The sequence below is a fragment of the Ranitomeya imitator genome, chromosome 10 (assembly GCF_032444005.1).
Source record: "Ranitomeya imitator isolate aRanImi1 chromosome 10, aRanImi1.pri, whole genome shotgun sequence".
NCBI classification, from domain to species: domain Eukaryota; kingdom Metazoa; phylum Chordata; class Amphibia; order Anura; family Dendrobatidae; genus Ranitomeya; species Ranitomeya imitator.
In genome coordinates this window covers 22,870,395-22,883,345 of record NC_091291.1, presented here as the reverse complement: position 1 = coordinate 22,883,345, position 12,951 = coordinate 22,870,395, and the positions used below count along the sequence as shown (strand labels likewise).

The following is a 12,951-nucleotide window of genomic DNA, read 5'->3' as shown; positions in this document are numbered from 1 at the left end:
ATGTGGACAGGGAAGAAGTCACACCGAGAGTTACAGAAATGTGGACAGGGAAGAAGTCTCACTGAGACTTAGAGAAATGTGGATGGGAAGAAGTCACACCGAGAGTTACAGAAATGTGGATGGGAAGAAGTCTCACTGAGAGTTAGAGAAATGTGGATGGGGAAGAAGTCACACCGAGAGTTACAGAAATGTGGATGGGGAAGAAGTCTGGCTGAGAGTTACAGAAATTTGGACAGGGATGAAGTCACACCGAGAGTTACCGAAATGTTGACAGGGAAGAAGTCACACCGAGAGTTTCAGAAATGTGGATGGGAAGAAGTCACACCGAGAGTTACAGAAATGTGGACAGGGAAGAAGTCTCACTGAGAGTTACAGAAATGTGGATGGGAAGAAGTCTCACCGAGAGTTAGAGAAATGTGGATGGGAAGAAGTCACACCGAGAGTTAGAGAAATGTGGATGGGAAGAAGTCACACCGAGAGTTAGAGAAATTTGGACAGGGAAGAAGTCACACCGAGAGTTTCAGAAATGTGGACAGGGAAGAAGTCTGGCTGAGAGATACAGAAATGTGGATGGGGAAGAAGTCACACTGAGAGTTACAGAAATGTTGATGGGGAAGAAGTTACTCTGAGAGTTACAGAAATGTGGATGGTGAAGTATTCTTATCGAGAGTTACAGAAAGGTGGACGGGGAAGAAGTCTCACTAGGAGTTACAGAAATGTGGAAGGGGGAAGAAGTCTTACTGAGAGTTACTGAAATGTGGAAGGGGGAAGAAGTCTTACTGAGAGTTACAGAAATGTGGACAGGGAAGAAGTCACACCGAGAGTTACAGAAATGTGGACAGGGAAGAAGTCACACTGAGAGTTACAGAAATGTGGACAGGGAATAAGTCACACCGAGAGTTACAGAAATGTGGACAGGGAAGAAGTCACACTGAGAGTTACAGAAATGTGGACAGGGAAGAAGTCACACCGAGAGTTACAGAAATGTGGATGGGAAGAAGTCTCACTGAGAGTTACTGAAATGTGGACAGGGAAGAAGTCTTACTGAGAGTTCTAGAAATCGTTGTAATGACTGCCTAAACAGTCCTCCGACAAAGTATTAAGCTAAGGGAACCATCATTTTTGCTCTGGCCATTTTTATTAGTTATTTCTATTTTTCTGTTGAACCACAATCCAAAAGCAAAGTCTGATTCTCATTGATATTCAGTAAATTAAAAATTACTTTTATCAATTACAAGTTATTTCAGTGACCATTGTGGAGTTTTCTTATTTACCAGAAGGTCCCAACATTTATGTTCACGACTTTAAGTCATAGTAGGGGTTTGCCTTTTCTTTACATTTGGAATATGGAATAGCTTCACCGAACGTGTCTTTAGACCCGAAGTAGCGCCGTAGTTTCAGCAGAGATGATTGGCGGAACGTAGGTAAATCTATGTGACGATTCAGGTCATCCTATGTGCCACCTTAATAAGCCATGACTAATTTATAGCATGATCATGTGCAGACCCTGACACACAAAAAAACCATCTGTCAGCCATAAAGGGGTTAACCCTGGCCGTCATTGTTCCGTGGGGCCTGTGTCTCTGGAAAAAACTGTCATCCTCATCACATCCATTCATGGTGCCAGAGTGCCAGCTAAGCACATACCTTTATCAGGAACCCAACGAGCTCTCGGACTGGAGGGAACAGGGGGGCGATCTATTGACCCCATTCTATCTGCCCGGAGAGAGGGTGGTCTCCTGAGCTAAAAAGATTTCACCTGCGTCGACAGAAACCACGCACAACAGTTGGGAGCATGATGGGTTTTTTTGGACTGCAGCCTAGTGTGATTCCTTTCAGCGTTGCTCGGTGTCGGAGTGAGAACTTGGTGTCTGCTCACCTCTTCTAAGGACACGTCAAACAGGTAAGGGGCTTGTCCAGGACCCCATACACCCGGAGAAATCTGTGGTCTCCTGACTTACGTCTGCATCACGAGACCCTCAGAGGTTCCCCAACGGCAGCGAAACGAGGAAGATTGACGTAGGAGCAGGCTGCAAACAATGTTACAAAAATTTAGGATTTTTTTTTTACGATGTTTCCGATACAATGTATCTTTTTCAAATTTTGTTTTTCAAAATTATTAAAATATGTAACAGAAACGCCATCGTTAAATCTAAAGGCTGAACATATATTTGATACAATTGTGGCCCCTCAAAAAACGTTACGGAACCTTTTACCGAGACACTAAATGGTTTCTATACGTTTGTTTTTTGCACTTTTCTTCTGGGAAAGTTTTGATTTTTATTTGAACAAACAAATCGATGGTTTTTATCTATCATTTCACATCTTTTAGGAAACGTTTAATAAGCAAAAAATACCCAATAGCGTTTGTAAAATCGAAAAACAACTTCTATAAGACGCTGAAAGTTTACGGTTTGCTTTCGTTGTATTTAAAAATAAATAAAATTAATTATAACTTTTTTAATTAAGTGCTCTTTTTTATTGTTTATTATTTATTTTGCTATTGTTTTTTAAGAACAACGAAAATAAGAATATTTTAATATTTTTTTTAGCTCATCTCTATATCTATGTATTCTATTTTTTCTGTGTTTTACTTTTTAACAGTTGGAATAGACTTAGAGTTACAGATATTCCTCACTTTTGCCAATTCTTAGATGTTTTTATTGCCAAATTAAAGCAGTTATCCTCCGATTTTTGGAATGGTCATTTATCTCGTTGAGAGTATTTGTGCTGGATTATTAAATATTCTGGATTATCAGACAGTCCTATAAAGGTTTCCATATATCTCACCTGTCCTCTTTTCAGACATCTTAAGCCGTCAGGATGTACAGTTTCATGGGTGGAGGCCTCTTCTGCGCCTGCGTGGGTAACATCCTCTTAGTCGTTTCCACCGCCACGGACTACTGGATGCAGTATCGATTGTCCGGGACGTTCGCGCATCAAGGACTGTGGAGATATTGTGTGACCGGAAAATGTTACTTGCAAACGGAGACCATCGGTAGGTAGCCATGACCGTACTTTCTAAAATGACACCTCCAGAAAACGTGTCGGATTCATTAAAATCCTAGTAAATGTCAACGTCCTGCCTAATCAGAAAATCAGGTTGCTGCTTTTACTCTCCGCCATGCTTTACACTGCATCTCTTCATTGGCAGAAGCAGAGAAGTTCAACTGTTCTGGCCGACATACAATACAGGGCTTGTGTTTCTCTTGTAGCGTATTGGAACGCCACGCGAGCCTTCATGATCCTCTCCACATTGTCCTGCTTTGCTGGGATCATCGCCGGGATCTTGTCCTTTGCCCATTTCTCTACGTTCCAGAGGTTTAACAGGTCATTTGCTGCAGGAATCCTGTTCTTCATCTCCAGTGAGTAAAATGTGAACATAAAAAGTAACTTTACTAGATAAGGGCAGTATTATAGCAGTTATATTCTTGTACATAGGGGCAGTATTATAGTAGTTATATTCTTGTACATAGGGGCAGTATTATACTAGTTATATTCTTGTATATAGGAGCAGTATTATAGTAGTTATATTCTTGTACATAGGAGCAGTATTATAGTAGTTATATTCTTGTACATAGGGGCAGTATTATAGTAGTTATATTCTTGTATATAGGAGCAGTATTATAGTAGTTATATTCTTGTACATAGGAGCAGTATTATAGTAGTTATATTCTTGTATATAGGGGCAGTATTATAGTAGTTATATTCTTGTACATAGGGGCAGTATTATAGTAGTAATATTCTTGTACATAGGGGCAGTATTATAGTAGTTATATTCTTGTACATAGGAGCAGTATTATAGTAGTTATATTCTTGTACATAGGAGCAGTATTATAGTAGCTATATTCTTGTACATAGGGGCAGTATTATAGTAGCTATAATCTTGTACATAGGGGACAGTATTATAGTAGTTATATTCTTGTACATAGGAGCAGTATTATAGTAGTTATATTCTTGTACATAGAGGCAGTATTATAGTAGTTATATTCTTGTACATAGGGGCAGTATTATAGTAGTTATATTCTTGTACATAGGGGCAGTATTATAGTAGTTATATTCTTGTACATAGGGGCAGTGTTATAGTAGCTATATTCTTGTACATAGGGGACAGTATTATAGTAGTTATATTCTTGTACATAGGAGCAGTATTATAGTAGTTATATTCTTGTACATAGGAGCAGTATTATAGTAGTTATATCCTTGTACATAGAGGCAGTATTATAGTAGTTATATTCTTGTACATAGGGGCAGTATTATAGTAGTTATATTCTTGTACATGGGGCAGTATTATAGTAGTTATATTCTTGTACATAGGGGCAGTATTATAGTAGTTATATTCTTGTACATAGGGGCAGTATTATAGTAGTTATATTCTTGTACATAGGGGCAGTATTATAGTAGCTATATTCTTGTACATAGGGGACAGTATTATAGTAGTTATATTCTTGTACATAGGAGCAGTATTATAGTAGTTATATTCTTGTACATAGGGGCAGTATTATAGTAGTTATATTCTTGTACATAGGGGCAGTATTATAGTAGTTATATTCTTATACATAGGGGCAGTATTATAGTAGTTATATTCTTGTACATAGGGGCAGTATTATAGTAGTTATATTCTTGTACATAGGGGCAGTATTATAGTAGTTATATTCTTGTACATAGGGAGCAGTATTATAGTAGTTATATTCTTGTACATAGAGGCAGTATTATAGTAGTTATATTCTTGTACATAGGAGCAGTATTATAATAATTATATTCTTGTACCTAGGGGCAGTATTATAGTAGTTATATTCTTGTACATAGGGGCAGTATTATAGTAGTTATATTCTTGTACATAGGGGCAGTATTATAGTAGTTATATTCTTGTACATAGAGGCAGTATTATAGTAGTTATATTCTTGTACATAGAGGCAGTATTATAGTAGTTATATTCTTGTACATAGGGGCAGTATTATAATAGTTATATTCTTGTACATAGGGGCAGTATTATAGTAGTTATATTCTTGTACATAGGGGCAGTATTATAGTAGTTATATTCTTGTACATAGGGGCAGTATTATAGTAGTTATATTCTTGTACATAGGGGCAGTATTATAGTAGCTATATTCTTGTACATAGGGGCAGTATTATAGTAGTTATATTCTTGTACATAGGGGCAGTATTATAGTAGCTATATTCTTGTACATAGGGGACAGTATTATAGTAGTTATATTCTTGTACATAGGAGCAGTATTATAGTAGTTATATTCTTGTACATAGGGGCAGTATTATAGTAGTTATATTCTTGTACATAGGGGCAGTATTATAGTAGTTATATTCTTATACATAGGAGCAGTATTATAGTAGTTATATTCTTGTATATAGGGGGCAGTATTATAGTAGTTATATTCTTGTACATAGAGGCAGTATTATAGTAGTTATATTCTTGTACATAGGGGCAGTATTATAGTAGTTATATTCTTGTACATAGGGGCAGTATTATAGTAGTTATATTCTTGTACATAGGGGCAGTATTATAGTAGTTATATTCTTGTACATAGGGGCAGTATTATAGTAGTTATATTCTTGTACATAGGGGCAGTATTATAGTAGTTATATTCTTGTACATAGGGGCAGTATTATAGTAGTTATATTCTTGTACATAGGGGCAGTATTATAGTAGCTATATTCTTGTACATAGGGGACAGTATTATAGTAGTTATATTCTTGTACATAGGAGCAGTATTATAGTAGTTATATTCTTGTACATAGGGGCATTATTATAATAGTTATATTCTTGTACATAGGGGCAGTATTATAGTAGTTATATTCTTGTACATAGGGGCAGTATTATAGTAGTTATATTCTTGTATATAGGGGCAGTATTATAGTAGTTATATTCTTGTACATAGGGAGCAGTATTATAGTAGTTATATTCTTGTACATAGAGGCAGTATTATAGTAGTTATATTCTTGTACATAGGAGCAGTATTATAGTAATTATATTCTTGTACATAGGGGCAGTATTATAGTAGTTATATTCTTGTACATAGGGGCAGTATTATAGTAGTTATATTCTTGTACATAGGGGCAGTATTATAGTAGTTATATTCTTGTACATAGGGGCAGTATTATAGTAGTTATATTCTTGTACATAGGGGCAGTATTATAGTAGTTATATTCTTGTACATAGAGGCAGTATTATAGTAGTTATATTCTTGTACATAGAGGCAGTATTATAGTAGTTATATTCTTGTACATAGGGGCAGTATTATAATAGTTATATTCTTGTACATAGGGGCAGTATTATAGTAGTTATATTCTTGTACATAGGGGCAGTATTATAGTAGTTATATTCTTGTACATAGGGGCAGTATTATAGTAGTTATATTCTTGTACATAGGGGCAGTATTATAGTAGCTATATTCTTGTACATAGGGGCAGTATTATAGTAGTTATATTCTTGTACATAGGGGCAGTATTATAGTAGCTATATTCTTGTACATAGGGGACAGTATTATAGTAGTTATATTCTTGTACATAGGAGCAGTATTATAGTAGTTATATTCTTGTACATAGGGGCAGTATTATAGTAGTTATATTCTTATACATAGGGAGCAGTATTATAGTAGTTATATTCTTGCACATAGGGGCAGTATTATAGTAGTTATATTCTTGTACATAGGAGCAGTGTTATGGTAGTTATATTCTTGTACATAGGGGCAGTATTATAGTAGTTATATTCTTGTACATAGGAGCAGTATTATAGTAGTTATATTCTTGCACATAGGGGACAGTATTATAGTAGTTATATTCTTGTACATAGGAGCAGTGTTATGGTAGTTATATTCTTGTACATAGGAGCAGTATTATAGTAGTTATATTCTTGTACATAGGGGACAGTATTATAGTAGTTATATTCTTGTACATAGGAGCAGTATTATAGTAGTTATATTCTTGTACATAGGGGCAGTATTATAGTAGATATATTCTTGCACATAGGAGCAGTATTATAGTAGTTATATTCTTATACATAGGGAGCAGTATTATAGTAGTTATATTCTTGCACATAGGGGCAGTATTATAGTAGTTATATTCTTGTACATAGGAGCAGTGTTATGGTAGTTATATTCTTGTACATAGGGGCAGTATTATAGTAGTTATATTCTTGTACATAGGAGCAGTATTATAGTAGTTATATTCTTGCACATAGGGGCAGTATTATAGTAGTTATATTCTTGTACATAGGAGCAGTGTTATGGTAGTTATATTCTTGTACATAGGGGCAGTATTATAGTAGTTATATTCTTGTACATAGGAGCAGTATTATAGTAGTTATATTCTTGTACATAGGGACAGTATTATAGTAGTTATATTCTTGTACATAGGGGGCAGTATTATAGCAGTCATATTATTGCGCATAGGGGAAGTATTATAGTAGTTATATTCTTGTACATAGGGGCAGTATTATAGTAGTTATATTCTTGTACATAGGAGCAGTATTATAGTAGTTATATTCTTGCACATAGGGGCAGTATTATAGTAGTTATATTCTTGTACATAGGAGCAGTGTTATGGTAGTTATATTCTTGTACATAGGGGCAGTATTATAGTAGTTATATTCTTGTACATAGGAGCAGTATTATAGTAGTTATATTCTTGTACATAGGGGCAGTATTATAGTAGTTATATTCTTGTACATAGGGGGCAGTATTATAGCAGTCATATTATTGCGCATAGGGGTAGTATTATAGTAGTTATATTCTTGTACATAGGGGCCGTATTATAGTAGTTATATTCTTGTACATAGGGGCAGTATTATAGTAGTTATATTCTTGTACATAGGGGCAGTATTATAGTAGTTATATTCTTGTACATAGGGGCAGTATTATAGTAGTTATATTCTTGTACATAGGGGCAGTATTATAGTAGTTATATTCTTGTACATAGAGGCAGTATTATAGTAGTTATATTCTTGTACATAGAGGCAGTATTATAGTAGTTATATTCTTGTACATAGGGGCAGTATTATAATAGTTATATTCTTGTACATAGGGGCAGTATTATAGTAGTTATATTCTTGTACATAGGGGCAGTATTATAGTAGTTATATTCTTGTACATAGGGGCAGTATTATAGTAGTTATATTCTTGTACATAGGGGCAGTATTATAGTAGCTATATTCTTGTACATAGGGGCAGTATTATAGTAGTTATATTCTTGTACATAGGGGCAGTATTATAGTAGCTATATTCTTGTACATAGGGGACAGTATTATAGTAGTTATATTCTTGTACATAGGAGCAGTATTATAGTAGTTATATTCTTGTACATAGGGGCAGTATTATAGTAGTTATATTCTTATACATAGGGAGCAGTATTATAGTAGTTATATTCTTGCACATAGGGGCAGTATTATAGTAGTTATATTCTTGTACATAGGAGCAGTGTTATGGTAGTTATATTCTTGTACATAGGGGCAGTATTATAGTAGTTATATTCTTGTACATAGGAGCAGTATTATAGTAGTTATATTCTTGCACATAGGGGACAGTATTATAGTAGTTATATTCTTGTACATAGGAGCAGTGTTATGGTAGTTATATTCTTGTACATAGGAGCAGTATTATAGTAGTTATATTCTTGTACATAGGGGACAGTATTATAGTAGTTATATTCTTGTACATAGGAGCAGTATTATAGTAGTTATATTCTTGTACATAGGGGCAGTATTATAGTAGATATATTCTTGCACATAGGAGCAGTATTATAGTAGTTATATTCTTATACATAGGGAGCAGTATTATAGTAGTTATATTCTTGCACATAGGGGCAGTATTATAGTAGTTATATTCTTGTACATAGGAGCAGTGTTATGGTAGTTATATTCTTGTACATAGGGGCAGTATTATAGTAGTTATATTCTTGTACATAGGAGCAGTATTATAGTAGTTATATTCTTGCACATAGGGGCAGTATTATAGTAGTTATATTCTTGTACATAGGAGCAGTGTTATGGTAGTTATATTCTTGTACATAGGGGCAGTATTATAGTAGTTATATTCTTGTACATAGGGGCAGTATTATAGTAGTTATTTTCTTCTACATAGGGGCTGTATTATAGTAGTTATATTCTTGTACATAGGAGCAGTATTATAGTAGTTATATTCTTGTACATAGGGACAGTATTATAGTAGTTATATTCTTGTACATAGGGGGCAGTATTATAGCAGTCATATTATTGCGCATAGGGGCAGTATTATAGTAGTTATATTCTTGTACATAGGGGCAGTATTATAGTAGTTATATTCTTGTACATAGGAGCAGTATTATAGTAGTTATATTCTTGCACATAGGGGCAGTATTATAGTAGTTATATTCTTGTACATAGGAGCAGTGTTATGGTAGTTATATTCTTGTACATAGGGGCAGTATTATAGTAGTTATATTCTTGTACATAGGAGCAGTATTATAGTAGTTATATTCTTGTACATAGGGGCAGTATTATAGTAGTTATATTCTTGTACATAGGGGGCAGTATTATAGCAGTCATATTATTGCGCATAGGGGTAGTATTATAGTAGTTATATTCTTGTACATAGGGGCAGTATTATAGTAGCTATATTCTTGTACATAGGGGGCAGTATTATAGCAGTCATATTATTGCGCATAGGGGTAGTATTATAGTAATGTTCCTTATTGTTGAACTGATGCCTCCTTCATGTTCTCAGCCCTTTTTGTGTTACTGGCTATGGCAATTTACACTGGAGTAACGGTTAATTTCCTGGGCAAGCGGTTTGGCGACTGGCGTTTCTCCTGGTCCTATATCTTGGGCTGGGTCGCTTTGCTGATGACTTTCTTCGCAGGTAAGACGTGATTTCAGGGCAGTAGAATCACTATGTGAGTGCAGTTCTCCCTTGTGTCTCTTTCCCTACCGCTCTCCTCTGATTGCAGGGATCTTTTACATGTGCGCCTATCGAATGCACGAATGTCGGAGAGGCACCGGACCTCGCTAACGTGTCTGGATTGGTCATAAAGACAGTTGTATGGGATGGTGTTCGGAAATCGTTTCTCCGCGTCTTCTGGATCGGTGACAGGAAGGCGACAAGACTCGGCGCGCTCTGGACTTCATACAGGCACATACTTATATATACAGCCCCGATCCGCAGCATTCATTGATTATAACAAATGTAACCTGTCCGTTTTTGTTTCCTTTGGTTTCTGGGAAAGCTGGGTGACAAGAACTACAGACTTTACAGCTCTCATGTGCTTGTCACCCAGCTTTACTTGCCTCCTGAATGGTAAACGTGTGACACTCCCATATTTTTAGTTCTCTGCAGGATTCTGGGAAAGCTGGGTGTCATACCTGTCACTTTGTTGTATACTCTTTTTAGCTGTTTTCTTTCAGTTATCTATGTTCCTGGGAAAGCTGGGTGACAACCAACACAGCTTTTATTTACAGACAATGTAAACATGCCTTTCAGAGTTCTAGAAAAGTTGGGTGATGCTCCCAAGTTGAAACAATGTGTGAAAAATTGTTGTCAGAAGTCACAACCAATAAATGCTGTCTTTTCATCCAGCTTTCCCAGGTTCCTGAATTCTATTCTGTTCATATAGAGGAGGCGTATTTTCTCAAGGTTTAATTGCCATGCAGGAATCTGGGAGAGCTAGGTGACATCTCCCAATGGGAACCAAAAAATGCGGTCATGTTGCTTTCCACCCAGCTTTCCCAGAAACAGATCTTAATTAGAACACTGCTAAATATAAATTTTAAAAGCCTTCCGATGGGGATTTTTTTCGTATTTTTGGGGGAAATAATCCTGATTATGGAATTTGGAATGTACGGAACATATCTGGTGTGAATCTTTTCTGTGTGACAAAACAGATCTTCAGTATAAAAATAAAACATTTCGAACCCGCGGCTTATTCTGTGGCAAGTTGCGGAAATTCATTTATAATATGGCACCTTCTCCAACATTTGCCCAAACCTGTTACTGGCCGACAGTTCTAACACTACAATTCCCATCAAAGTTATCGCCATCTTATAGGAATAGAAAGAAAAAAAAAGACGTGAAGTTTATGATAGTTAATTCTGATTATTGTAGCCCCTCCCCTGAGGATCATAATGGGTGGAGCATAGAGCAGAGATTTGAAAAAGCGAAAATCTTCGTGTTATGCTCGGCCTCCGTACTAACTCGGCTTATCAATTTTGATGGCAGAAATTATTTGATTTTTGCTCTCTATAAAACTAAATTGTGGATGTAGTAGCCCCACCCAGGAAGATCATAAGTGAGAGGAGAGTGGCGTAAAGATTTAAAGAGGCGGAAATAGTTGTGTCGTCCTTCATCCCTCCGCATAACACAATGACTCATATTCACGGAAAGTAATTTCTCAGACTTTTTGCCCTTAATAAAAATTAATTTTTTGTTGTAGTAGACCCACCCCTGAGGATCATATGTGGAGTTGAAGCGTGAAATAGGGATTTAAAATATTAGAATTTTATGTTTTACGCCAGACCTTTGACATGACAATGTATCAGTTTCACTGACAGTAATTTCTCTGATTTTTACACTCTATAAAACACAATTTTGGTATATTAGCCCCGCCCCTGAGGATCATACAGGGGTGAAAAATGACACAGGAATTTAATGTATTGGACATATTTATGTCACACAAGTCAGCTATCATGATACAGTGTATCAGTTTTACTTAGAGCAATTGCTGATACAGTGTATCAGTTTTACTTAGAGCAATTGCTGCAATTTTTGCCCCCTATAAAACTCAATTGTGGTTGTAGTAGTCCCGCCCCTGAGGATTATATGAGGGCTGAGAATGACAAAGGAATATAATGAATTGGAAATCTTCATGTTACACTAGGCAACCAACATGACCCAGTATATTATTATTTATTATTATAGCCCAGTTTCACTTTGAGTAATCTAATTTTTGCCACCTATAAAAACTCAATTGTGGCTGTAGTAGTCCCGCCCCTGAGGATTATATGAGGGCTGAGAATGACACAGGAATATAATGAATTGGAAATATTCATGTTACACTAGGCAACCAACATGACCCAGTATATTATTATTTATTATTATAGCCCAGTTTCACTTTGAGTAATCTCTCTAATTTTTGCCACCTATAAAACTCAATTGTGGTTGTAGTAGTCCCGCCCCTGAGGATTATATGAGGGCTGAGAATGGCACAGGAATACCGTATAATGAATCGGAAATTTTCATGTTACACTAGGCAACTGACATGGCACAGTACATCAGTTTCACTTAGAGTAATCTCTCTAATTTTTGCCCTCTATAAAGCACAGTTGTTGTGGTTGTGGTAGTCCCGCCCCTGAGGATTATATGAGGGCTGAGAATGAAACAGGAATTTAAAGATTTTAAATTCTTCATGTCACACTTGGCAACTAACATTACTTGCATCAGTTTAACTGACATTAATTTCTCTGGTTCCTACTCTCTATAAAACTCAATTGTGGTTGTACTGGCCCCACCCCTGAGGATCATATAAGGGTGAAGAATGACACAGGAATTTAAAGAATGAAAAATGTTCACGTCACGTTAGGCCACTGACATCACACAGTGTATCAGTTTCACTAACAGTAATTTATCTTATTTTTGCCCTCTATGAAACTTAATTGTGGTTGTTCTGGCCCCACCCCTGAGGATCATATGAGTGTAAAGAATGACACAGGAATTTAAAGAATGTAAAATCTTCATGTCACGATAGGCCACTGACATCACGCACAGTGTCATTTTCACTAACAGTAATTTATCTTATTTTTGCCCTCTTTAAAACTTATTTGTGGTTGTTATAGCCCCACCCCTGAGGATCATATGAAGGTGTAGCATAGCACAGGGATTTAAAGAAGCAGAGATCCTTGTAGCATGTACTGTCTCCTGCAGTTTGTTAGTCTTTCTGACAGTAATTGCGTTGATTTTTGTGATTTCT

At 36.1% G+C, this 12,951-nt stretch overlaps 1 protein-coding gene across 1 annotated transcript; it reads left to right on the top strand.

The window, feature by feature from the left end:
* Positions 1-1,832: 1,832 nt before the first annotated feature.
* LOC138651956 (lens fiber membrane intrinsic protein-like) lies at positions 1,833-10,909 on the top strand. The gene is made up of 5 exons (XM_069742606.1): positions 1,833-1,903; positions 2,806-2,998; positions 3,216-3,365; positions 9,717-9,851; positions 9,940-10,909. The coding sequence occupies exons 2-5, from the start codon at positions 2,824-2,826 to the stop codon at positions 9,999-10,001; spliced, it is 522 nt and encodes a 173-aa protein (XP_069598707.1). The 5' UTR covers positions 1,833-1,903; positions 2,806-2,823; the 3' UTR covers positions 10,002-10,909.
* Positions 10,910-12,951: the final 2,042 nt, after the last annotated feature.